Below are 27,500 nucleotides of genomic sequence, written 5' to 3'. Positions count from 1 at the left end.
CGCGTCACCCACGCGCAGCCACGAATGGGAAGTCACCTACAGGCGGTGGTGGTGTGAGGCGACGCGGGACAGAAGAGGAAGAGGAGCATGAAAGAAAGATAACTGAAGTATAGTGGGAGGAAAATTATCGTATTGAAGATAAAAAATGGATAAAGAGCGACGATTTCTTTTTCTGAGAAAGACGGGAGAAGAGTAGCTTTCCACTCAACCAACCGACACGAATAGCTGTTCAGTACAGAACGCTGGGAGCTGATGGGGCATGCCGGGGCGGGGTAGGGCGGGGTAGAGTATAGGAGGGAAGGCGTGACGAGGACGGTGCAGTAACACATGAGATGGACAATGACCGCAAGGGAAAGGTAAGAAATTCACTTTAACACGGACTCTCTGCACTGGATGATTGATATAATACTGAAAAAAAAAAAAAAAAAATAGATACAAGACGAGTACAGATTCAATATACTTCTCAAGGACACGTGGTCACTCGCTCAAGGACACAGCAGCGTTGTCCCTTCCTGCTGCTGACTGTCTCTCGTCTCGTCCTGCGTGAGGTGATCCCTGGGTGTAAGTACGACTACCACGTGACTGTTAGGTGACTGTCATGGGAGTGGAGGATAGGTATGGATGATGGTAAGAGTGTATGTTACAGGCATCGTGAGAGAGACCATGCGGATGTGAAGGTGACGCAGCCTGATAACACAAGACACTTTCTTCGTATCTAAACTTTATCGGAAAAAGTGGAAATGTACCGAGCAGCGTGGCTTTCTCCTCCCTCTTCCACTCTCTTCCTACCCTCCCACCCCAGGTCACTCTCTCTTATCTGGTGGTGAAGGAGGGAGAGAAGTGGTTCCCTGCGGTAATATCACGATGAATGGTCTTATCGCTTTTCTTGTCACCATCATGAGGCATTTCCTCTTGACCATAACAGATAATTGATAAGCAATATATAGTCTCAGTTTCGCACCACGTCTGTATGGCCGCTCATCAGCTGCTCATATTCTTGCCGTAGGAAGATTATCTGATAATTCCATTTTTGCATGAAAATTCTTTTTTATTACAATAGTATATACCTTCATTGCTTTAATTTATGTAGTGTATATGTGGATTTGGTTTCCAAATGAGAAATAAAGCTGTAGATGGAAAAAATACTGTCGGCGTTTGTGTTTGTGGTAAGTTGCCAAGAGAGTGTATGGTGCTGCTCAATCGTTTGACTGTAAGGTTCGCTAGTCGGTGACTCGCGCTTTGGAGTTCATTCATTACATAATTATACTTTTTCTCCTTTTTTCATCGAAATTCATGAAATAGTGGTTTTTATAATAAGTGTGGCCCTTTAATGGTCTAATCCCTGACACTGCTATCTTCTACCAGCACCCCAGGCGGCAACACACTCTCCGCCGCTGAGCACACTTGTGCCATGGTGTGTGCGCTGTCCCGCTTCCTGCCCCAGGCCTGCGCAGCTCTGAAGGAAGGGCGCTGGGACCGGAAGACCTATCTGGGATCCGAGTTGCATGGCAAGACCCTCGCCATTGTGGGCTTGGGCAGGATAGGGCGAGAGGTGAGGCTTGTGGTGGAGAAGCAATATCGTTGTATTTTCTAATGATAATGTCATGAATCCTTAAAAAAAAAAACAGCAGTATCTGCTGTCTTAATTCCTTACCAGTTGTTGCACACCTTGATGTTATCAAAGGTCGTTCAGCCCGTACTGGAACAACGTTTGCTCCTTCCATCAGGTGGCTAAGCGCATGCAGGCCTTTGGCATGACGACCATCGGTTACGATCCAATGATCCCCGCGGACGTGACAGCTGGCTGGGGAGTGGAGTCGCTGAGCCTGGAGGAGCTGTGGCCACGGGCAGACTACATCACGGTGCATACACCGCTGCTGCCACACACCAAAAACCTGATCGGCGAGAAGGTGTTCTCAGTCTGCAAGCCCGGCGTGCGCGTGGTGAACGTAGCGCGTGGAGGCATCGTTGACGAGGCGGCCCTTCTAAAGGCTCTGGATTCTGGACTGTGCGGTGGGGCGGCGCTGGATGTCTTCGTGGAGGAGCCACCCACTGACCTGACACTGTGTAAGCACCCCAAGGTAATGACCAATATTGACTTATGTGAGAAGTCACTTTTGTTATTGTAGTGAAGGTTTCCCTGATGCGTCAACATTAATATTGATTTGTAGAGACTGATGATGGTATGAATGTGTCAGTAAGTACATGTGCTGGTAGGTGATCTGCACGCCTCACTTGGGCGCCAACACTGTGGAGGCGCAGAGACGAGTGGCTCTGGAAATCGCCCAGCAGATCGTGGACATGTCAAAAGGACGCCCACTTACCGGTATAGTTAACGCCCCGGCATTAACTAACGCCAGCAGCGAAGTCTTCAAGCCATGGATCGAGATGGCCCAGGCCCTCGGCTACCTGGCCAACCACCTCTCCATGCCTGCAGACACCCCTGCTCTTACCATTACTCTGGACTTGTATGGTGAGATATAAATTACTCTGGACTTGTATGGTGAGAATTTTATGTCAGGACTTGGATATCTGCTTTATGCCTCCATCAAGCACTGCGTTGCTCAGTAAATATTCAGATCCAAGACTTCTGTTGACTCTGTAATAAAATTTATGTGTTCACGTGCACAGGCAGCGAGGCGAGCAAGATGGATGCCTTCCTGGGCTCCGCCGTATTGGTGGGGCTGCTCAAGGGCATGACGCAAAATGGCATCAACCTAGTGAACGCTCCCTTGTTAGCCCAAGAGCAGGGTGTCACTCTCTCTGTCAATTCTCACCCTAATGACTTCCCCTCCGTGGCGGCTGCTGGTCCTGACGCCCTTCAGGTCAAAGTGACGCGGGGCCTCAACACTCATGTCCTCATCGGTTAGTATTGTTGGTCACATCAGTACTGTTTGTCACATTAGCATAGTTGGCGCGCGGGCAAAGTGCAGCAGTGCTCCACCCAGGTGCTGGTGAGCCTGGCACGTGAGACACGCTGCAGGTGATAGGTGTTGTCTGAACTCAAAGGCAATGCTTTATTACAGGTAACGCTGCTTCAGGACAGGCGACACTGTACGGCCTGGACGGTTGTGTGTGGGACTCCGGCCTGACGCTTGGCCGTAACATGCTCTTCTTCTCTGCTTTGCCCACCGCCTCCCCGCTGGCTGCCATCGCCACGCAGCTGCTGGCGGAGCGTGCGGCCGTCACCTCGCTGCTTTCCTCAGCCCCCACCAAGAAGGAGGTGTGGCACGTTGCCAGGACCGAAGAGGCCGTAACACTTCCCTGCGGCATCCCCGGAACGAGGCTCATGGCACAGGTTACCTTCTGAGGAACCAAAGCCCGCCAGCAGCCGAGACCATCAGTCATCTATCTTCCTCAGCCTCGTGATCAAGTGCTGGTCGCTGGGGGTCACAGTCACTGCTGCTCCCATGACTGCGTGGTATCATCTCGTAGGCTCAGCGGCTCTTCACCAAACCGATTGTCTTAATTGGCGTATGTCATCCGTAGGCATGACCTCAACGCGGAACATATAATACACCAGATTATTGATGCATCGTATGTAGATGTCTGATTTTTGCTTTAGATATGCGACCCTTTAGAGTAGTCCCTAAGGGTGGCACATATACATTGCCCCATTGAATACAGTCCCACGTATAGACTATTAGGGTAAGTTTTTTTTTTATCATAACTGTTCAGAATCCTGTAATTTGTATATTGACGTGCAGAACATTTAGTGGTGACGCATCCTTCAAACAGGTGCACTAATCTGTTATATATATTTTTCTACGTGTGTATGTACGTACGTTAGTATCATGAGAGTGCAAAGTACAAAGCATTTCCTCTCCGTCATATCAGTAAGACTTTACTTGTAAGTATTGTTTATTTCATTGATTTTCAGCGAAAATGTCTCCTTTCTTCCTTTTCAGTCTTTGCCGAGGTTCAAGACTCGAGTCGTTGTCTTTTATTGTTTGCTGTGTAATTACATTTTCATTCCTGCTTTTACAAACCGTTATATACTTGTGCTTATTTCAGAGTACTGATTTTATTTCTGAACCTTTATATTTGGATTTGTTTATCTGGAAAATGGTATTTAGTCATGCAGAGGCCCTTGCTCCCCTTTGCTCTACGATTGTGTTGATAGGCAGAGTTGTTTCACGAGTCGTCAGATGAAGACAGGTATTGTTGAATGCAGATAAACAAATAATTATCACTTGGAAAATAATGTATACACAAAATTGTATATGGATTAATTCTCCAATACTCGCATTTCTTTTATTTGTAATCCATTGTATAACAGAATACAGATGTGAGGTTTATGATTATAAATAATGACTACAAAGCATATTTCATAAATACTTTTTAGTCGAGTACTTCGAAATCTAAGACACTCTTCTTAATACTCTGAAAGCTTCTTTAAAACGAAAATACATATGACATGACTTTTACTCTTGATCAAAATTTTCTTAAGGAGTAAGAATGGTTGATGGGATTGGGGTCAGGTGCGATGCCTGGCCTTTGCATCTTGCTTTGTACTTGCCTTTCCAAAGACAGTGGCTGTGCACTTGAGATGTTGCACAGACTCTGAACGCTCGCGAAACTATTATGTACTATTAGCTTTTTGGGTAACATGGAGAGAAAATTTGATGAATTGCGAAAACTGCATGAAGTGGTGAGTGAATGCTGAAAATACGAAATACGTATACGTCTTGACATGGACACAACTTAGCGCAACGAACATGTTCAAAGGAGAATATTTTATTAGTAAAGGTAGAGAGATAAGTTTTATTACCATCATCCAACTGGCAGATCCTGACTTTGACTATTACGGCATGGGAGCAGAAATACTACAGAAGTGAATGAACAGATAGAGAGAGGCATGCACCTCAGGAATCTAGGTACACACACACATGTTGCTATCTCTTATCCCTCTGACTGTTCTGGCCTCCTTTGTAAATGAATGGCTCGTTGCCCATTTACACTGTTCTTTTCAAGATATAACCGACTGCAAAGTTGAGTAGTTAGGCCTTTTAATGCACCTTTGCACATTAAAAGTGTTCTTCACCATTGAAAAAGAGTCAACATCAATGACAGTCACAGAACTGGTTAGCTACAAGGCAGCGTCTGTGATCTGAAGATCTATGGCGCCAAAGAAAGAATGGGTAGAATAGGATATGACGCAGTTGCTGGTTCTGTCTTGCTGCATATGCATTCACATTAATTATTTATGTTGTTAGTTTTGTAGAGAAAAAAGTACTCAATGTTGATTCAAAGTTTAAGGCGTATGGTGCATGGATAAATAAATCTGACATTCATTTGTATTTGTATAATTGCCTGTGTTATCAGTCACGTAGCTTTATGTATGTCAGTTTACACAGTATGGCAGGTCAAAACTATTGCTTGCCCTACACTTCACACTGCAGGTAGATAAAGACGTGGGCACAATTAGGGTGATACCAGATACCTTCACAGCAGGCGAGGCCGAATACCTAACCACTGTTGCATTGCTGGCGTGATCCTGATAAATCTTTACCATACTGCATGGAGTCCCAAGAGTATCTGTATAAGTTAGCGTATGCACGGGGACTGTGGCACCGGACAAGTGGTGAGATGAGAGCCGAACTTGTCACTAGCGCAGAGACGAGACGACACTAGGCGGCTGAGAAGGAGGCCGCTGTTTACACTTTGTCGCTGAGTTCGGCAGCCAAGTTGTCCATGCCACTGCCTTTCTTCTCCACGTCGCTCTGGTGGTGCGTGACGCCCTTCGAGAAGCCGGTCTTTTCAGATACGTCCTGTGGGAAAGAACAGAGAAGTGAGGCTCCGATTACAAAACAGGGTACAGTGATAAGTGAGACGCTGTGATTAAAACCTTCCCTTCCCCTTCACCAGCGCCTGTTCCGCCACCCTCACCTCTGTGCCTTACTCGTACTGTCCTGTGTGCCTTCATCCTTATCATTGTGCATTATCTATAAGTATAAGTGTTTAGGATCAATATATAAGGTTAGCTTGGTGACCTAAGCTTTGCGTTAGTCCTCGCAACAAGATGGCGCTTGAGTAGCAAATGTTCCTTTCCCATCACAGCATCTTTCTCCTGATCCTCTTATGTATTTGAACTTCCACGTCGATCACTTAGCATTTCAATGTACTGCGTGGTGTAATTATGTTCTAATCTGAGGTCATGCTAGAAGACACTCTGGTTTGAGGCGAGAAACTGCTCCCCAGAGAGAGAGAGAGAGAGAGAGAGAGAGAGAGAGAGAGAGAGTAGGGAGATAGAAATGTACTGTAACTGCTTTTCGTGTTCATAATTCCTAAAGTGGCATGGTATAGCATTAAGTTGATGCTAGTGTGATTCGATATAATAACAACATTGGGTAAACATAAGGCAATTAGAAGAAATCACAGCGTTAAGAAATGATGCAGCGCCACCTGTGTCTTTCTTTAATCATATTTCCCTGGCTGATGAAATTCTGTCCAATATATTTTGTCCATATCAATTTACTGTATGTTTTGCTTCGTTACACAGATTTCTAGATAGAGACTATGGGTGTGCATGTTTCATACAGAGACTGTCAAGTGTATAGACGTGATGGTTTCTTGCAGCTTCCCTTAGGGTCCTGTGTTCTTATATTCCTGTTCTGTATAAAGGTGTGTGGGATGAATGCTGCACACCTTGTGTGGATGATTACAGTGTTAGAGTGTCTCTCATCACGACGTGGTTTGGGATTCACGTATGTAGTGGTACTCAAAAATAATTCAATAGCATTTGAATTATTTCTCTTAATTGCAAACTTAACTAAGTGATTTGTGTGGTCATCTTTGAAGTAAGTGGAAGCACTCCTTAAAAGTAGTGTTGCCATGACTGCTGTGACTGGGAATACAGTGTTGGGAAGGGAAAGAAAAAAGAGAAAAAAAAGAAGTCCATAGGCGTTACCTTGAGGCCTGTGGAGGGCGAGGGTTTGTTGTCGGAGTGGCGATTTCGGTACCACAGGTAGCTTCTTCTGATGATAAGCAGGACGAGGAGAGGCAGCGGCGTAAAGAGCATGAAGGCACCGGGCAGAGCTGCAGCAGGAGGGAATGGTGAGGAGGGAACGTACTGACACATCCATGCCCGTTCGCACACACATGTAGTGTACACGCACACGCATACGCACACGCACAGACACACACACACACACACACACACACACGGCCCGGTAGCTCAGTGGTTAGAGCGCTGGCTTCACAAGCCAGAGGATCGGGGTTCGATTCCCCGGCCGGGTGGAGATATTTGGGTGTGTCTCCTTTCACGTGTAGCCCCTGTTCACCTAGCAGTGAGTAGGTACGGGATGTAAATCGAGGAGTTGTGACCTTGTTGTCCCGGTGTGTGGTGTGTGCCTGGTCTTAGGCCTATCCGAAGATCGGAAACAATGAGCTCTGAGCTCGTTCCGTAGGGTAACGTCTGGCTGTCTCGTCAGAGACTGCAGCAGATCAAACAGTGAAACACACACACACACACACACACACACACATACGTAATACATACATGTCGCGATCTCTCCCGCGGGGCTAGACACAGTGAGGATGAGGATGACGAGGGCAATGGTGTAGTTCTGCACGCCCGTCTCGACACCCACGGCGATGATGCGCTTCGTGTCCATGCGGAACAGCGCCGCGAAGATCACCCCCGCGGTGTAACCCAGTGTGGGGAGCGCTATGCCCGCCACCAGCGTCTGGGGGAGGGAGCAAGATCACCTGTCAGTAATTGATGTCAATTAGATAGCATTGAGCTTGTTAAGTCTCATTACTCGTTATATATATATATATATATATATATATATATATATATATATATATATATATATATATATATATATATATATATATATATATATATATATATATATATATATATATATATATATATATATATATATATATATATATATATATATATATATATATATATATATATATATATATATATATATATATATATATATATATACCGAAACAATAACTTACTCCCAGTGAGATCTAATAGCACTAGTTCAGCAGGTGCTGTGAATCTTCCATTAAAGCTAGTTGTGATCTCGTTGAATGTTTCCCTTTGTGTCTCACAACTCAACGGGGTAGTCACAGCCTACCCTCCTTCACACAAAACTACATGCACTTACCACACATACACCCTTCACTCCAAATCAAAATTTAAAAGAAAAATGGGACCCAAAATAAACAACGCCTCAGAGTCCCCTCTGGGAGGGACCAAAATGTCCCCAGGTCGGACACCTCTCCTGTTGAAGACCACAAATGTCTTGACACCTCCCTCAACTTTTTCTACATTAACTTCTGCAACATTCGCGGTCTTAGATCTAATTTTCAATCTGTGGAACACCACCTCTCCTCTACTAAACCTCATCTTCTTTTCCTCACCGAAACACAGCTGTCTGAGGCAACTGACAGTAGCCCCTTCTCTGTTCCCTCCTACTTTCTCTATTCTCATTTTCATTCCAAAGCTGGATGTTGCGTCTATGTACGCAACGACTTAACTTGCTCTCGTGCCCACGCTCTTGAGTCTTCCGAATTTTCCACCATCTGGCTACGACTTAACAGTCACTCTCAAACTAAATTCATCTGTGCTGTTTATCTCTCCCCTAACTCTTCTGACTATAGTAATTTCTTCGACTACTTAACTTCTAAAGTGGAGCACATTCTGTCCCTCTACCCTTTCGCTGAGATTTCCATTCTTGGAGATTTCAATGTTCACCACCAGCTTTGGCTTTCCTCTCCCTTCACTGACCACCCTGGTGAACTAGCCTTCAACTTTGCTATCCTCCATGACCTAGAGCAACTGGTGCAACACCCTACTCGTATTCCTGACCGTCTTGGAGACACGCCCAACATTCTTGATCTCTTCCTCACCTCTAACCCTTCTGCTTATGCTGTCACCCTTTCATCTCCGTTGGGCTCCTCCGATCACAATCTCATTTCTGTATCTTGTCCTATTTTTCCAATCCCTCCGCAGGATCCCCAAAGCGAAGGTGCCTCTGGCGTTTTGCCTCTGCCAGTTGGGGGACCTGAGGAGGTATTATGCTGATTTTCCTGGAATGATTATTGCTTCCGTGTCAGAGACCCATCTCTTTGTGCTGAACGCATAACAGAGGTGTTAGTATCTGGCATGGAGGCGTACATTCCTCATTCTTTTCTCAACCTAAACCTTCTAAACCTTGGTTTAACTCAGCCTGTTCTCGTGCTATACATGATAGAGAGGTTGCCCACAAAAGGTACTTGAGCCTTCCATCTCCTGAATCTCATGCACTTTATATCTCTGCCCGGAATCATGCCAAGTCTGTTCTTCAACTTGCCAAACACTCTTTCATAAATAGGAAATGTCAAAATCTTTCAAACTCAAACTCTCCTCGTGACTTCTGGCATCTAGCCAAAAACATCTCAAATAACTTCACTTCTTCATCTTTCCTCCTTTATTTCATCCTGATGGCACCACTGCCATCTCTTCTGTCTCTAAAGCTGAACTCTTTTCTCAAACCTTTGCTCACAACTCCACCTTGGACGATTCTGGGCTTGTCCTCCTCTCCTCCTCCCTCTGACTATTTCATGTCTACAATCAAAATTCTTCGTAATGATGTTTTCCATGCCCTTGCTGGCCTAAACCCTCGGAAGGCTTATGGACCTGATGGGGTCCCTCCTATTGTTCTCAAAAACTGTGCTTCTGTGCTTGCACCTTGCCTGGCCAAACTCTTCCAACTTTGTCTATCGACTTCTACCTTTCCTTCCTGCTGGAAGTTCGCCTACATTCAGCCTGTTCCTAAAAAGGGTGACCGTTCTAACCCCTCAAACTACCGTCCTATAGCTTTAATCTCTTGCTTGTCTAAAGTTTTTGAATCTATCCTGAATAGGAAGATTCTCAAACATCTGTCACTTCACAATCTTCTGTCTGATCGCTAGTATGGCTTCCGTCAAGGTCGCTCTACTGGTGATCTTCTGGCTTTCCTTACTGAGTCTTGGTCATCCTCTTTTAGAGATTTCGGTGAAACTTTTGCTGTTGCGTTAGACATATCAAAAGCTTTTGATAGAGTCTGGCATAAAGCTTTGATTTCAAAACTGCCTTCCTTCCTTCTCTCTGCAACTTTATCTCAAGTTTCCTTTCCGACCGCTCTATTGCTGCTGTGGTAGACGGCTACTATTTTTATCCTAAACCTATTAATAGTGGTGTTCCTCAGGGTTCTGTCCTGTCACCCACTCTCTTTCTATTATTCATTAATGACCTTCTTAACCAAACTTCTTGCCCTATCCACTCCTACGCTGATGATACCACCCTACATCTTTCCACGTTCTTTCATAGACGTCCAACCCTTCAGGAAATCAACAGATCACGCGGGGACGCCACGGAACGCCTGACTTCCGATCTTTCTAAGATTTCCGATTGGGGCAGAGAAAATCTAGTAGTTTTCAATGCCTCAAAACTCAATTCCTCCATCTATCAACTCGACACAACCTTCCAGACAACTATCCCTCTTCTTCAATGACACTCAACTGTCTCCCTCTTCCACAATGAATATCCTCGGTCTGTCCTTTGCTCATAATCTTAACTGGAAACTTCACATCTCATCTCTTGCTAAAACAGCTTCTATGAAATTAGGTGTTCTGAGGCGTCTCCGACAGTTTTCTCGCCCTCCAACTGCTTACTCTGTATAAGGGCCTTATCCGTCCCTGTATGGAGTACTCTTCGCATGTTTGGGGGTTCCAGTCACACAGCTTTGCTTGATAGGGTGGAATCGAAAGCTCTTCGTCTCATCAACTCCCTCCTCTGACTAACTGTCTTCAGTCTCTTTCTCACCGCCGAAATGTTGCATCCCTTTCTATATTTTATCGCTATTTTCATGGTAACTGTTCTACTGATCTTGCTAACTGCATGCCTCCCTCCTCCTGCGGCCACGCTGCACAAGGCTTTCTTCTTCCTCTCATCCCTATTCTGTCCAACTCTCTAATGCAAGAGTTAACCAGTACGCTCAATCATTCATCCCTTTCACTGGTAAACTCTGGAACTCCCTCCCTGCATCTGTATTTCCGAATTCCTACAACTTGTCTTCTTTTAAGAGGGAGGTATCGAGGCATTTGCTCCCCTAATTCTGGCTGACGGTTTTGGCACTTTTGTACTCTTTGGAGAGCCAGCGCTCAAGTGGGCCTTTTTCTAACTTTCTTTTTTGCCCTTGGCTGGCCCTCTTCCCTACGTAAAAAAAAAAAAAAAAAAAAAAAAAAAAAAAAAAATATATATATATATATATATATATATATATATATATATATATATATATATATATATATATATATATATATATATATATATTATTATTTTTTTTTTAGGTATGAGGAGCACTGACCAAAGGCAATATAGTTTTTACACACGGAAGGCAACTGAGGTGCAAGTCCCCAAAGAAGAGACCAATGGGTTAACTATGAGTAGAGACGTGTCTTGAGGAGGTTGGTAATTTGATGTCTTTCCCTTCGGTCTTAGTTGAGATCATAAATGATCCAGCGTTTGTTAAATCTCTTGTTAACCGTTCCTGTTAAATATATACTATTGCCTCGCTCGTAATGAAGATTGCTGATTAACTAGAGGTCGTTAAATCTTTTGTTATTAATTCCTCTTCAGTATACACTCTTTTCTCGCTCGTATTCATAATCATGAAGGACCAAGATACTTTTTTTTTTCTCGCTCATAACCGTTAGATAAGACGACTGATAAATCTTAACTTGAGATGTGCGTAACTACTCAGGTACAGCTGCGGTAACAGGTACAGTGGAACCATGCGTGCTTTGGGGTCCGAGGGGTCTCCAAGCGCACGGGTTCGAATCCTGTCTACGGTCCGAGTGTAGGTTGGGCCTCCTCACTCGGGTTTTCTAGCGGGTGGGCTTTGAGATAGGAGGTACCCCAAAACAAGTATCCCCTTTAGCCCATAAATTCCCGTGAAAAGCCCACATGGTATAAATGAAAAAAAAAAAAAATAATAAGGCAGTCAGTACGCTATATACCAAATACCCCAGCATGGTGTAAGGTGGACGAGTACTACTGTACTCTGTCATTCGAAAGACATCAATTCTTGTTCGGCTCATTGATTGACTAACTGCATGGACTTTGTAATATTACTCTTAGGGAGTTATAGAAACCGTTACCACCTGCACTTACCCTCCAGTCGAAGAGCGTGAAGACGTACAGGTAGGAGTATGTCCCAAGGGTGAAGATTAGAACGAGGTTCATGGCGCACACCGGGGACATCAGCTTGCTGCAGATCTTCACCATCTTGGACCTACGAATGAGGAAAGGGTCAGGTCTCAAGACACTTATACTCCAGTTTTATACGATCATTCTGACCTTTCTCCTGAGACTGGCACCTCAGACGACCATTTGTCTAATTATTTTGTTACCAAAGGTCGGTGTCCTCTTACGTAAAAAAGAGGGATGACACAGATTTGCTTGAATTAAACCTCCATAATTAGGGGAATGGCTTGATTATATAGAAAACATAACGAGAGGGAATGAGAAAATAAGACGCAAGAGGAAAACGTACGTGGCAGTAGCTATAGCAGGAGGCACTTAGAGGAGTCAGGTGTGGGTTGGGAAAAAGGAGACGGTGTTCATGATTAGGGGAGTTTTTTTTTTATTTGAGAAAATATGTCATGGCTTGCAGGAAGGGAATGAAGAAATAAAACATCAGAGGCAAAACATAAGTAACAGTCTCAGGAGGCACTTGGGAGGTTAGTTACTGGTTGGGGGAGGGGAGACAGATCTTGGGTCACACCTGCAGTAGTTACAGTTAGGCGAGTAGCTTCACATACCCTTTGAATTTTGCCTGGAGGATGATTCCGAGGCCGCAGGGGAGGATGAGGGAGATGACAGTGATGGTGATGTCTTCGTAAGGGATGATGAAGTCGGCGTCGGACATAATGACAGGGCCCAGCGTCAACACCCACAACGGGACTGATGCTGTAACGGGACGCAGAGATTCAGGGTTAGTCGAACTGTGGCGCCGCGGCAGTGTGGTGATATGTCACAGGTTGTGATTGTGAGGGAAACTAAGACCTCTGTTCCTAAATATCAGAGACTTAACAGGCTGTGGTGATCTCAAATTATGTCGCGTCTAAACTCACAATTGTATTGATTTGCAGCTTCCGTCGGTGAAAACAGAGGATGAATAAATGATGGTTGTGTTTTCTGGTTATTCGTGCCAGTTTTCAAATATCAAGTTTTCATTATAATCATTTAATTCCTATTCACTTAATCATCAAAGTCTCCTGGGTGTGACTTGCGAGTATCCGTTACATATTTGAGCTTTTCTGTAGTCTGTGTTGTGTCTCTGATGGGCAAATTCGTTTTAAGACATATCGTTTGTGATTTTAAATATTCTTTTTAATAGTTTTATATTTAGACTGGCAACAATGCTAGGCTTTTTCTTTTGTCACCTATCTCTTACTCAATTATAATCTTGCTGTCTTTTTGTTGCTCTTTACCAGAACCCTCCACACATAAAACAAAATATAAGCACGCCATTCGATTCCTCAAAACAGTTAGAATCAGTACACTGTTAGCAGATTAGTGTGTTCATAACGACTGGTGGGTTCTTTAGTCTAACAGATCACTTCACGCCGTCTTATCTTTTTATTGCGGGAGGATGGCGATATCAAGTGCGGGCGGGTGTGATTTACGTAACCGAACCCACGAGACCAATATTTTCTGTCGATCACCGTGACTTTGTGCTTACATCGTACCGGGAAACACGTGGGATTTATTTTTTCATTTATCCCTTACGTATGTAACAGAAAGGCTCGAGAGGCCTTTGTTACTAAATACGTCAACACACACACACACACACACACACACACACACACACACACACACGCACGGGTGCGCGTAATGAGCATACGCATTCCTCCCAGCTTATTCGTACAGAACAAGTGAGAATACAGAATTTACGGAGGAAGAGAAGGAGAAGGAATAATAATAATAATAATAATAATAATAATAATAATAAGAAGAAGAAGAAGAAGAAAAAGAAGAAGAAAAAGAAGAGAGAAGAAGAAGAAAAGAAGAAGAAGAAATAATAATAAGAAGAAGACATGGAGGATAAAGTGTATAGAAGAAGAAAAGTAAGAAAGGAACAAAAACAATAAAGAACTAGAAAAGTAATGAGGACAAGAAGAAAAGATGAAGAAGAATAACAAGAAGAACAAAAACAAGATGATAATGACAACGGAGAAGAACATGAAAAGAAAATTAGCGGCCAAAAGTCCCTTACCGAATGACACGAAGGTGGAGACGCAGGTCATCATGCAGGAGAGGTCAAGGGAACCGCCCAGCAGATGCGTCCACATGTTGGAGGCGCCGCCCCCAGGACAGCAGCCGCTCAGGAACATCCCCAGCCGCATCAGTCGCTCTTCGAAGGAGTCCCCGGGGTACAGTGCGAGGCCCAGGCCGAAGGAGATCTAGAGATGCCGGGTTGGTGTTTGTTAGATATTTTGAGTTATTCTTAAAATATTGAGGAGAATTTGTGTTAAATCTTGCAATAGTTTCCCTTAAATGTACAGATGAATTGGTTTTTCTTTGATATTTAGAAGAGAGAGAGAGAGAGAGAGAGAGAGAGAGAGAGAGAGAGAGAGAGAGAGAGAGAGAGAGAGAGAGAGAGAGAAAAAAAAAATTGGCTTTTATTAAATACCGTAGTTGCTCTCCCTAAAAATGAAAGAAAATCGTCTTTCTGTGAAATGGAATTTCAGGGATAACATGTGTAAATTAACGTTCCCTGAGTCTGGATGGACTAAAAAAACATTTGTGTCTATGATTTATGAAACAACATCCCCTCACTCACGATTAACTTAATGAACACACCCAGACTCATGTTCGCTTCACCATTAATACCTGATAAGTTTCCAATCAATTGTGGCATTGGTGAGGGAGCCGCAAATTAACTGCTTAAGATACAAACTCTTTCACTGCCATGATGATTGTTTGCAGAGAAACAGACAAAGTGAAGAGTTAACTACCTCTAATTCAGATCCATTCAAGGAACCATACTACAAAAATGAGTGTCTAAAAAGGTGTAAGCAATTTTTTGGGAAAATATTTTTCTTTTCTTATTTTCATGTAAGAAGAGCTGCAGCTTAGGGCAACATGGAAGATAAAGAAAAGAGCCAATGAAGGTACAGTTTTTCAAGAGTAGTAAAAAAAAAAAGATTATCCAAAAATTGGTTGCTGTTTTCCACTTCAAACCGTTCACGTTACAGGGAGGAGAAAGATAAAATCAGACAGGGAGTTCCAGTGTTGTGTATGAGTGGAAACATTGACGCCTAGCTATCACGTGCAAGTTCATAATATGTCCTTTTAATCACAGGTCGTATAAAAGTATCGTATAGTAAAAGGCTTTGTTTTGACATCTCGCTTATCTTAAAGCTGCGAAGATTGCGTGCTAACCCAGCGTAGGGAGGAGGAGGAAGAGGGGGGTGGGGGTACCAGGATGCCGCAATGAAATAATTGTTCACACCACGGTGAGGAATGGCGAAGGTGTTGACATCTTATCTAAAGCGTCCTTGAGAATGCTAGGCTTAAACTGGTCTGGTCTGGAATGAGCTGGATTGGAGAGGTGTGGGGTAAAATTATCCTGAAGAAGGGGTGGAGTAGGCTGGATTGGAACTGAACTGGGATAGGGTGGCGTGAGTTAGAGTAGGGATGGAGGGGAGTGGCATTAAGCTGGGAGGCTGTGGTGGGCTGGATTCAGGTTTGCTAGGTTTGGGTGGAGTAGCCTTAGGTGGAGCAGAGTGGAGTGGGGGTTCATGTATCTCAGGTTGACGGATGGATGGGGATTTTGTTGCTCATTTCTACGTAGTTATGGAGTCTCGGGGAAGATCTGATGGCCTAGCACGTCTGCAGTAATCTTCCCCTACAACAGTGATTTGAGAAATTAAATTGCTGGTGTTTAGGTAACTGCGCAGTGACGGTGTTGATGATCAGACATGTGTTTACGGTAGGCACGGCGTAGAGAGGTTAGGCAGGTCAGTGTAGTTGTTGAGAGACGTGGTTTCATATTGTAAAATGCTGCGGAAGAAAAGTATCGGAACTGCCTCCCTCTCTTATATTGAATTAAAAAAAAAAAAAAACTATTAGGATAAACATAGGAAAAACAAAGAAAAGGAGTTAGCAAAAAAGAAAAAAGAAGAAAAAAAAAAATGTATTCCTACACTCAGGCTAGCAAAACAATGACAAGGTAAAGTGAGTGAAGATACTTTACATCAGCCAAAAATATACACTGAAGTTTGTTCTCGTATCTTTACCCTATGTCACCACAAACACACTTTTTTCCCCCGCCTGTTCTGCACCACCAGACAAGTCATATAAGAATACATTCAGACGCGGGATAGTGTGAAGACCTCATGATCAACGTGACAGATGTTATATGTGTCCTGATTCTGTTTCCACGCTTATAACAAAAACATTAACTTCCTCCTAACGTGCAACAAGGAACAATGTTAGTAATACGACGATATTATGAAAAGAGAGATCGTCATAAGTAAGACAAGATGAATTTTTGTGACGCATTATCTGAGTAAGAGAGGAAAATGTGGTGGTAAATCATGATATTCCAGACCTATTGAAAATTCATAGGAGAATGTTAGTGATACGATGATATTAAATACAGAGAACATCATAAATCAGAGCAGATATGTTTTTATGAAGGTTATTATCCGAATGGGAGAGAAAAAAATGAGGTGGTAGATTTAGTTAATGGCTGCGTAATAAGAGAAACTAATGAGTGAAGGTACAAGAAAAGATAAGTGAGAATTGAGGTTGTGTTTGTTTTGTGTTGTCTTATAATCGTAAACAGAAGGATGGAACGCAGGAAGGTTGAGAATACAAGAAGATGACAATTAAGAGATAGACTAGGGAGGTTCAAAAGGATGATGGTAATTAACAAATTTGGAAATAAAAAGAGATTTAAGAAGATTGAAAAATCGGAAATACTGAAAAAAAGATAAACACTGATTTATTATTATGAGAAACATTTTTGACCCTTAAACATGGAGTTCTGTCATCAACCTGCGCCCACTCCCTCTCCCTCTCCCTCTGTCCATCTCTCTTCTCCATTTTCTCCTCCCTCTCGTTCTCTCTCTCTCTCTCTCTCTCTCTCTCTCTCTCTCTCTCTCTCTCTCTCTCTCTCTCTCTCTCTCTCTCTCTCTCTCTCTCTATCCATCTCTCTTCTCCATTCATCTCCTCTCTCTCTCTCTCTCTCTCTCTCTCTCTCTCTCTCTCTCTCTCTCTCTCTCTCTCTCTCTCTCTCTCTCTCTCTCTCTCTCTCTCTCTCTCTCTCTCCAATACTTCCCACCTTCATATAAACCACTTCTACCTCCCATTCTGTATCACACGCTGTCAGAGAGAGAGAGAGAGAGAGAGAGAGAGAGAGAGAGAGAGCAAACAAGGAAGCTCTCTTAGATTCACACTCGAGACACGCTGCCTTTCCCTGACCTTACACTCTCACTGATGACCTTCCCTCTCCGTGTCAGGTCAAGGTACTGCACGTGACCTTAGATTGTTGACTTTGTGTTTGTGTTGTGTTTGGAAGGTGTTTTTAGTCATTGTTTGTGTTTTTTAAGGTGTGTTTGTTTATTTATTTATCTATTTATCTGTTTGTTTGTTTTAGTGGTGTTGTGGGAATGTTAGAGATTATTTTGCATTTCTTTTTTTTTATTTTCTCTCTCTCTCTCTCTCTCTCTCTCTCTCTCTCTCTCTCTCTCTCCAGCTCAAACATTTTATAATCGCTTTAAAACCACTACCACCACCACCACCACCACCACCACCACCACCACCACCACCACCACCACCATTGATATTGCCTTTTTAAAGTTGTAAATTTCAGACAAGATTAAATTGTCACGTTTTGGAATCTCATGTGTGTGTGTGTGTGTGTGTGTGTGTGTGTGTGTGTGTGTGTGTGTGTGTGTGTGTGTGTGTGTGTGTGTGTGTGTGTGTGTGTGTGTGTGTGTGTGTGTGTGTGTGTGTGTGTGTGTGTGTGTGTGTGTGTGTGTGTGTGTGTGTGTGTGAGAGAGAGAGAGAGAGAGAGAGAGAGAGAGAGAGAGAGAGAGAGAGAGAGAGAGAGAGAGAGAGAGAGAGAGAGAGAGAGAGAGAGCAAACCAAACAAATCTTTCTTTTTATCTACGTTTGGCTAAGGACTGTGGTGTTCCTGATCCGTGTGTGTGTTTGTATGTGTGTGTGTGTGTGTTTTTACTACTACGTACATACTAAACCTTGAAGAATGAAGCGAAGGGTTGTGGGAATGCATATCAGACTTTATAAGGTGTGAAGAGGCCGGAGGAGTAACGGTGGTTGTGGTGGTGGTGGTAGTGGTAGTGGATTAGAGCCTCGACTACAATGAAAAAGAAATCTTGACTTTTACACACCTACGCATTTAGTACTACACATATTGGTGCCAAGTCCTCCAGGAAGTAACGTATTGTGTAAAGGAAGGGCGGCGATACTGGCGAGAGCACGGGAACAAACGAATGTAGTGAAGCGTAAGACTAGCGTAGGGTTATATTCAATTAATTTACACTACTTTTTGTTTTTGTTTTACCAGAGATTGCCTATTAAATGCTACTTAGTCATATAAACGAGGAGAGCATGACAAAGCTGAAGAAAATATTAGTCGGTTTAGAAGCATTTGGCATTTAATAACGTAAGAAAATAAGCGAAACAGCAAGAAGCCATAGGGCCTACACGTTGCAATCCTTGAATAAAGCAGGGATATATTCATGTAGTGCATTTCCTGGTGATGTTTTACTGTTCATGTTCTCTGTAGTAAAAAAAAAAAAAAAAATGAACTTAGTTCAGTTGTGGGATATATTTAATGACATCTTGTACCAGGTGGTGTTCGTAATGTGTGTGTGTGTGTGTGTGTGTGTGTGTGTGTGTGTGTGTGTGTGTATAGAATTAATCAAGGAAAGAGAGGGAGAAATACTAAAAATAGCGATGATGCAAAGAACATTAAAGGAAGAGAAAGTATGAGTGGAAAAGTGCAAACAAAACGGTGACTAGTTGATTTGACACTGACTTTAGCTCATTAAGGAGAGAGAGAGAGAGAGAGAGAGAGAGAGAGAGAGAGAGAGAGAGAGAGAGAGTATTGGATGTACGTGACGTAGTTTGTGAAATGAGCGTATTGTTGTTTGTGCAAGGGAAGGAAGGTGAGAGAGTTGCTAAGCCTTCAAGGACAGAGAGAGAGAGAGAGAGAGAGAGAGAGAGAGAGAGAGAGTCTGTCTTTGTCCTTTTAATATTTTCCCAACTATTGTCATGCTTTCCTTGCTAATTCCTACCACACACACACACACACACACACACACACACACACACACACACACACACACACACACACACACACACACACACACACACACTCTCTCTCTCTCTCTCTCTCTCTCTCTCTCTCTCTCTCTCTGCTCACCATGACATAACACACACACACACACACACACACACACACTCTCTCTCTCTCTCTCTCTCTCTCTCTCTCTCTCTCTCACTATGACATCACACACACACACACACACACACACACACAGCCTCTTGTCACCGTCGTAACACAAACAAACACTCACACACTCTCTGCTCTGGCATTATGGTCTGTAATCGCCTTCCTGTTGACACTCCACGCCTTCCCCTCTCCCTCTCTTCCCCGGGCATTGTGTCGGGCAAATATCCGCCTTTTCTTGTGTCCTTACTGAGGCGAGGATGAGGTAGGAGTGAGCACGATGCACAAGAGGAATACAAATTGGAAGTAGAATAGAAAGAATAAGTATAAAAACAAGAACGAGAGCAATGAAAATAAAGATGAGAAGGAAAAGGAAGAAGGTGGTTGTGATGGTGGTGGTGGTGGTGGTGGTGGTGGTGGTAGGTTGTCATAGTGGAATAGAGAAATTTTGGTGGAATGGCATTGAAGATGAATGTAAATGGTGTTATTAAGTGTGTGTGTGTTTTTTTTCTTTTCTTTTTTTTCTCACTTCACGACTGTTTACAAATGTTTACAAATGTTACAGGTGTGGCTAGTCTGCTTCTCAGGAATGTTTTGAGTAGGGAAGTAGTCTAAGATTCTTGTTGTAACTGTCGCCATATAGGATTATATAAACACCTTTGATATTCACAGTAATTTGGCCTTCCTAAAACGCGTTGAAAGCCGTCGAGGTAGAGAGAATTGTTAAAGATTCTCTCTCTCTCTCTCTCTCTCTCTCTCTCTCTCTCTCTCTCTCTCTCTCTCTCTCTCTCTCTCTTTCTGATTATAAAAGAAAAAAAAAAATAGCTTAACTGCATACGAGAGTGAAGGAACAAGCATGGCACTGACAGGACAGGACAAGACGGTTCACAAGGGAGACACTGATAGAAGGTACTCACTAGGGGCATCATGACGTACTGGCAGAAGATCCCGACCATGGGCCCCACCGGTCTCTTGGCGATGCCCTTGACTACCTGTAGGTCGATCGTCATGCCCATAAGGAAGTAAACCACAGCAGTAGTGACGCCCACCACGTATGTGTAGATAGTGGTGAGGTTTTCTGATTTCAGCCTCACCGTCATTTCCATCTCGCCCTCCGCTACTGTCTGTCACGGGAGAAGAGGAGGACGTGGGTGAATGTGGCGGTGGTGGTGGTGGTGGTAGTGGTGGTGGTGATCGTGGTGGTGAGGTAATAGTGGTAGTGGTGATGATGGTAATAGTGGTAGTAATGGAGATAGGGATGCTATGGTGGTGGTGGTGGTGGTGGTGGTAGTGTGGGGGTGGTAGTGGTTCGTGGTATTGATTTGAATGTAATGGAAGGGTGATTTGGTTGCAGTGGTAATGGTGGTGGTGATAGTAATAGAGGTGGTGATGGTGGTCATGGTGGTGGTAATGGTAATAGTGGCAGCGGTGGAAGTGGCAGTGGTTGCAGTGGTAATAGTGGTGGTGGTGGTGAAGGTGGTGGTGGTTGTTAGTTTTAGTTGTGATGGCGGTGGTCAGTATTTCCTCATCACACTCACCTGGTTCATTTCATCGTAAAGCTCCACCCGCAGTGTGTTGAAGCCCACGAACTTGGCGGTGATATTGACGTAGCCGTAGTAGGAAATGTCGGTCAATTGCAGGATGTCGGTGGCGTTGACGTCCTCCAGCAGCGGGGCACCCTGGATCGGATCTCCGTAGTCTGCCACCTCTGCCTCTCTCTGGCGGGGCATCGAAAAATGAAACCCCTTAATATGAAAAGCCTTACTCTAAATACACGAACATTTTCAAAGGTCACAGTGAGAATCTATTTAGTTCTCAAGAGTGTTTCTCCTTTTAGTAATGTAAATATCTTGTTAATCTATCACTAGAATGATTTAAACACCACTAAAGACTCGTGTAACTTTAATTAGAGAATGTAGTGTATAGGTTCGGCGCAGAAGTGTTTTAGAATATTATCTTAAAGCTTTGTCTATCCTTATCGCCCGTTTGTTTCCTGATTGTCATCCTCTCCTACATTAGTTGACATTTTCCCCGCGTCTCTCACTAAAAGATCAAAACCACCACACCTCCAGGTCCTCTGCATTCTTTTAGCTTCGTTCTCCTCCACTCCGTCATTCCTTTCACAATTTTTCCTTCACCTCCCCACCAAAGACCACCTTGCGTCTTTTCATCCTCACAGCATCACCCTCCATCACCTCCCCTTCGACTAAACCTATCATCTTTCCCTAGTATTCCCCAAAAAGAGAAGACCACCAAGTTTCTCTTTGTCCATCACTCACCCACTTCGCCATCTTCGCGTACACAGAGTCGGCGGAGTCGGTGATGTTGGTGTACCACATGACCTGCACCGTCTTGCCCTCCGTGATGAGTTCCAGCTTCTCGGGGTAAAAGGCCACCACCGGTAGTTCAACCTCAGTGTCCTGGTCCTTCACCTCCTGCTTGGGGCGAGAATAGTAGAATAGGAGACACGCGTAAAGGTGTAACTAGTATAACATGTGTATGCACGAGTGTTTGATGTGAGTACAGTCGTTTCAGATAGTGATGTCACAAAGTTACTTTCATGTTGTACGTACATGTATCGCGTGGAGTTTAGTGTATGCGTCAATGGATTGTCTCTAAGAGCTCCATGAAGGCAAAAAGAAACTGTGAGTGTGACATGTGGAGTTAGTTTTCTTATCAACCTTATCAAGTAAGTTCCAGAATTTTACAGAATGTGGCCTTCACGTCTCAACGATAGATCTTCTCTAATGATACACTTGTTCTCATCCTTCATCCAGAACGCTCTCCTTTCTCACCAAGCCTATCCCAAGTAATCACACAAGATTAGTAAGGTTCTCAAGACTGTTTATCCTTGATTTGTTACTATAACTGCAAAAACATCTTAAAAACCTTCAACTAGAGCCTTTTGAATGTAGCTGAGGTGCTGCCCCGAAGTGTTTCAGAATATGTTGCTAAGTTCTGCACCACCACTCCATCCCTCTCGTTCACCTTCCCTTTGACATGTGTACTTGTGTTTCCATGCTTTGCCCAGTGCTCGCTTACCGCACTGACAGACGACCACTGCAAGGCCACCGCCAGGAGAAACACACTGAGAGAGAGCCACTGTCTTCCAAAAGCCATCTTGCTTGTCTGATGAGCGAATAGCTGCCGAGTTATCTGGTAGTTGTTGAGGTGCACGGCTTGAGTTGATTTGTTGATTTAGTTTAAAGTTGTGATGATTTTGTGCTTCGGTGGATCATCTGGAAGGGAGAAACGGGCACATTATTGAAAGAATTTTGTTTCTTTGTGATTAGTGGTTTGTGATCTGTGGTTTGCTGTTTGTGGTTTGTGGTTTGTGGTTTGTGGTTTGTGGTTTGTGGTTTATTTTTTGTGGTTTGTTGTTTGTGGTTTGTGGTTTGTTGTTTGTGGTTTGTGGTTTGTTGTTTGTTGTTTGTGGTTTGTGGTTTGTGGTTTGTTGTTTGTGGTTTGTGGTTTGTGGTTTGTGGTTTGTTCCTGGTTTGTCATATTGTGGTTATGATCTTTGTGTGTGTGTGTGTGTGTGTGTGTGTGTGTGTGTGTGTGTGTGTGTGTGTGTGTGTGTGTGTGTGTGGGTGTGGGTGTGATCATACTTCATAGGATCCCTTTTATAGTATAAGTGCCAAGTTCCCTGATCTGGTGTAACTTCATGCCACGGTGACGAGGCTGAGTCCGTCCTTGAGAAGGAAGCTGTGTGTGTGTGTGTGTGTGTGTGTGTGTGTGTGTGTGTGTGTGTGTGTGTGTGTGCAATTCACGACGGTAGTCTGCTGGTCACCTAGCCAGCCATCCTCCTTTAATTAAGGAGAGAGCTCAGAACTCATACACCGATCTTCGGATTGGACTGAAACCACAACACACTCCACACACCGGGAAAGCGAGGCCACAACCCCTCGAGTTACATCCCGTACCTATTTACTGCTAGGTGAACAGGGGCCACTCATTAAGAGGGTAGCCCATTTGCCTTGTCGCGCCCAGGACTCGAACCCGGACCCTCTCGATTGTGAGCCGAACGTGCTCACACACACTACGCGGTGTGTGTGTGTGTGTGTGTGTGTGTGTGTGTGTGTGTGTGTGTGTGTGTGTGTGTGTGTGTGTTTTTCACTGTTTGATCTGCTGCAGTCTCTGACGAGACAGCCAGACGTTACCCTACGGAGCGAGCTCAGAGCTCATTATTTCCGATCTTCGGGTAGGCCTGCGACCAGGCACACACCACACACCGGGACAACAAGGTCACAACTCCTCGATTTACATCCCGTACCTACTCGCTGCTAGGTGAACAGGGGCTACACGTGAAAGGAGACACACCCAAATATCTTCACCCGGCTGAGGAATCGATCCCCGGTCCTTTGGCTTGTGAAGCCAGCGCTCTAACCACTGAGCTACCGGGCGCGTGTGTGTGTGTGTGTGTGTGTGTGTGTGTGTGTGTGTGCGTGTGTGTGTGTGTGTGTGTGTGTGTGTGTGTGTGTAATTCACCTCGGTCGCCTGTTGGTCACCCAGCCAGTCTTCCCCATTACGGAGCGAGCTCAGAGCTCATAGACCGATCTTCGGGTAGGACTGAGACCACATCATACACAACACACACCGGGAAAGCGAGGCCACAACCCCTCGAATTACATCAACATTACCTATTTACTGCTAGGTGAACAGGGGCTACACATTAAGAGGCTTGCCCATTTGTCTCGTCGCTTCCCGGAACTCGAACCCGGCCCTCTCGATTGTGAATCGAGCGTGCTAACCTCTACACTATGTGGTGTGTGTGTGTGTTTGACTGTGCTTGATCTGCTGCAGTCTCTGACGAGACAGCCAGACGTTACCCTACGGAACGAGCTCAGAGCTCATTATTTCCGATCTACGGATAGGCCTGAGACCAGGCACACACCACACACCGGGACAACAAGGTCACAACTCCTCGATTTACATCCCGTACCTACTCACTGCTAGGTGAACAGGGGCTACACGTGAAAGGAGACACACCCAAATATCTCCTCCCGGCCTGGGAATCGAATCCCGGTTCTCTGGCTTGTGAAGTGTGTGTGTGTGTGTGTGTGTGTGTGTGTGTGTGTGTGTGTGTGTGTGTGCATGCATGTGGGCACACGTTCTTCTAATGTTCTTAACGTATGCTGCATTTAACTCGGTATTGCATTGTCATTTGCCTGCCCCTTCACTACCAGCACGTGCTACAAGACAATCCTTGATCATGAATGACCGGTCCTTGTCTGTGAATCGATGTAATACTTCACAATTTTCCCGGTGTTTTATCCCAGTATCTGCTAGACTCTGGAATACAATTCCCAACGAGATTGTTAATTCTAGTAACATTGAAGCATTTAAAAAACGTGTGAATACCTTTCTTCTCTCTGAACTCACTACCTCTTAGATCTCTACCAATCTTCCTATTCTGTTGTTCATTCCTGTTACTTCCTTTCACTTATCGGTGAGGTGCCGCCCACTGGGCCTTTGGGTTTATGCAGTTATGCTTTCCAGTGGGTCGCCTTCATTGACCTCATAATAATAATAATAATAATCTTCGCTCATTGTCACTAACATTAGCTATAATGTCTTTCCAGATACCTAAGCACGTTGGTGGCCCTGCGTCATCCTCGCGTGGCCATTGCCACTTTACGTAACGCTCCATCTTATATGTATACAATTTTTAACGAATTATCACTTGAAAAAAAAAATGCAATAATTAAGACAACATTAATGCTGAGTAGTTATTTTGGAGAGACAGAAACGCATGGAAACAAAAGAAGACTTAACATTTGCTTTCGGGATTAGAAGCGTTAATAAGAATAGCATTTGACAGTTATCATTAATCACTTCAATGTTGTATTTGGTGGTGCTCCTCGAATGACTTGAGGCCGTTGTGTCATGTATGCATACCTCGGAAAATTGAGATAAAATATGACTGTTTTATGAATGAGGAACGAAAATGTTAGTTATTATATGAATGTAAGAGGAACACTGGCCAACGATAAGGTTTATGTAGAAAAGGTCCACTTGAGATGCCAGAACTTAAAAGAAGAAAAGCCCAAAACAAGAAACACAAACCTAGTCAAGTATCTAACAGGATCACTTCCTCTTCCAAGTCATTCACCCTCTGCTGTATCTAAATAACGAATAACGGAGGCATTTGTTGTCCTGTCACTTTACTCCTCAGTCACGTAGTGGGGGGGAGCGATTAGGGAGTGGGGATGAGGAGCAATAACGCATTTTAAGACTCCAGAAGGTATTTATCGCGAGTCTTAATACAATGCCAATCTTCAAGGCTCAAGGGATATTGATTCGAATGCGTTTTTTAGCACATCATAAAACAAAATCCACAAAAATCTAAGCTACAGGTGCCTCGTGATGCATTAAGGTGGGTGGTTCACGTTTCAGAAGAAGGTGTGTGTGTTTGTCCTACCTAACTCTTTGTGCCCTGTGTTCTGTCTCACGTTTGCCTTACCTGTCAGTCATCCGCTAGTAGGGTATGAAGGAGGTGAAATGAGTTTCTACATGCACTCTCTCTCTCTCTCTCTCTCTCTCTCTCTCTGGTTAGTTTCGTTCTTATGAATGTTTTTCCTATTGATGGTACGGAATGAATGTTAAGCTACGAGCGTCACAGCAATGATAAAGGCACAGGTGAGATGGTACAGGTGCGCCGTCTTACTCCTGTGTGCTACTTAGTGTATGTGTGTTTCCTTGACCTCCTCCTTGTTCTTTACCATTTCCTTCTCTTCCTCCTCCTCCTCCTCCTCCTCCTTCTCCTCCTCCTCCTTCACTTCGTTGTCGTCGTCCTTCTTTTCTTCCTTCCCACTGACAAGAAGGTTCATGGAATAGCTGGATGGGCTGGCGCACGCACACACACACACACACACACACACACACACACACACACACACACACACACACACACACACACACACACACACAGACACACACACTGAACCAGAGAGAGCACGGGACTCCCCGAATAAGAAAGAAACCATTGACGTCACAAAATGCTAACATCACTAAACACACAATGACGACACACACACACACACACACACACACACACACACACACACACACACACACACACACACACACACACACACACACACACACACACACACACACACACACACACACTTTTCGTAACCTCAAATAACTACTGTGAAATACTTAATAAACTTACAAGCACCACTACTACTACTACTACTACTACTACTACTACTACTACTACTACTACTACTACTACTACTACTACTACTGTTACTGCTGCTACCAGATAAAGTTACATATTTCTTAAAGTTCTCAATTTCTCCCGGCGATTCAACCTTTCGTTACCTCTTGTATAAACCACTTCTCCCATCTCTCTCTCTCTCTCTCTCTCTCTCTCTCTCTCTCTCTCTCTCTCTCTCTTCCCCTGTCCGGTACTGGCCTTCTGTACTGGGAAGAGTGACTGGGCGGAGGTAAAGAGGTGACCTGTGACGCGGAAGACTGTAACCTGTGCATTTCTTCATCAGAGAGAGAGAGAGAGAGAGAGAGAGAGAGAGAGAGAGAGAGAGAGAGAGAGAGAGAGAGAGAGATGCTATCGTGACCATGAATTAGTTACTTCACAAATTATAAATATTACGTAAATGGTGTTGGTGGTGGTGGTGGTGGTGGTGGAAGGAGACAGCCCGCTACCTCCTCATGGTCGTACTAAGGGCTGTCTGTTTTGGGGAGTGAATTTGTTCTCTCTAAAACAGTTTGCTCTTGCTTCTCGACTGTTTTTGAAGGCTATAGAGATGATTAGCTTGGTTTACACGAGAGCTTTTCCTGTTAATGATGTAGAAGTCTTTTTAATGTCACAAGAATCATAAAAAAACCTCTCGGAAAACCAGTGTATCTTCTTCAGTTTATAGCCTTTTGATAGACTTAAAGATGAAGAGCAACTGGTTTAGAATATGTTTTGATGTGTTACTTTTATTGATTTTCTTCCGCTAAGGTCCGTTGATGTGCTTTTGGATGTCTGTGAAAGTCAGGTAGAAGTTC

General features: G+C 44.0%; 2 protein-coding genes across 5 annotated transcripts in view; one reads left to right on the top strand and one right to left on the bottom strand.

The window, feature by feature from the left end:
- LOC123499547 (D-3-phosphoglycerate dehydrogenase-like) overlaps positions 1-4,245 on the top strand; it is a 20,409-nt gene extending 16,164 nt beyond the window's left edge. For all 4 annotated transcript variants that reach the window (XM_045247653.1, XM_045247654.1, XM_045247651.1 and 1 more), the window contains exons 4-8: positions 1,366-1,552; positions 1,728-2,081; positions 2,218-2,473; positions 2,632-2,865; positions 3,027-4,245. In XM_045247653.1, coding sequence (XP_045103588.1) covers positions 1,366-1,552; positions 1,728-2,081; positions 2,218-2,473; positions 2,632-2,865; positions 3,027-3,310 — 1,315 coding nt within the window. In that variant the 3' untranslated portion in view covers positions 3,311-4,245. The remainder of the gene's footprint in view (positions 1-1,365; positions 1,553-1,727; positions 2,082-2,217; positions 2,474-2,631; positions 2,866-3,026) is intronic.
- The window catches only part of LOC123499549 (ileal sodium/bile acid cotransporter-like), a 24,589-nt gene continuing 1,329 nt past the window's right edge, over positions 4,241-27,500 (bottom strand). The window contains exons 2-11 of the mRNA XM_045247655.1: positions 22,524-22,720; positions 21,761-21,916; positions 21,020-21,199; positions 20,399-20,605; positions 14,271-14,457; positions 12,814-12,961; positions 12,164-12,284; positions 7,502-7,688; positions 6,911-7,038; positions 4,241-5,771 (exon numbers count right to left, since the gene is read on the bottom strand). Of these exons, the coding sequence (XP_045103590.1) occupies positions 5,658-5,771; positions 6,911-7,038; positions 7,502-7,688; positions 12,164-12,284; positions 12,814-12,961; positions 14,271-14,457; positions 20,399-20,605; positions 21,020-21,199; positions 21,761-21,916; positions 22,524-22,601 (1,506 nt within the window). The 5' untranslated portion in view covers positions 22,602-22,720 and the 3' untranslated portion in view covers positions 4,241-5,657. The remainder of the gene's footprint in view (positions 5,772-6,910; positions 7,039-7,501; positions 7,689-12,163; positions 12,285-12,813; positions 12,962-14,270; positions 14,458-20,398; positions 20,606-21,019; positions 21,200-21,760; positions 21,917-22,523; positions 22,721-27,500) is intronic.

This window comes from Portunus trituberculatus, chromosome 50 (assembly GCF_017591435.1).
Source record: "Portunus trituberculatus isolate SZX2019 chromosome 50, ASM1759143v1, whole genome shotgun sequence".
Lineage (NCBI taxonomy): Eukaryota > Metazoa > Arthropoda > Malacostraca > Decapoda > Portunidae > Portunus > Portunus trituberculatus.
Note: the sequence above shows the minus strand (reverse complement) of the source record. Positions and strands in the feature narration are given on the sequence as shown.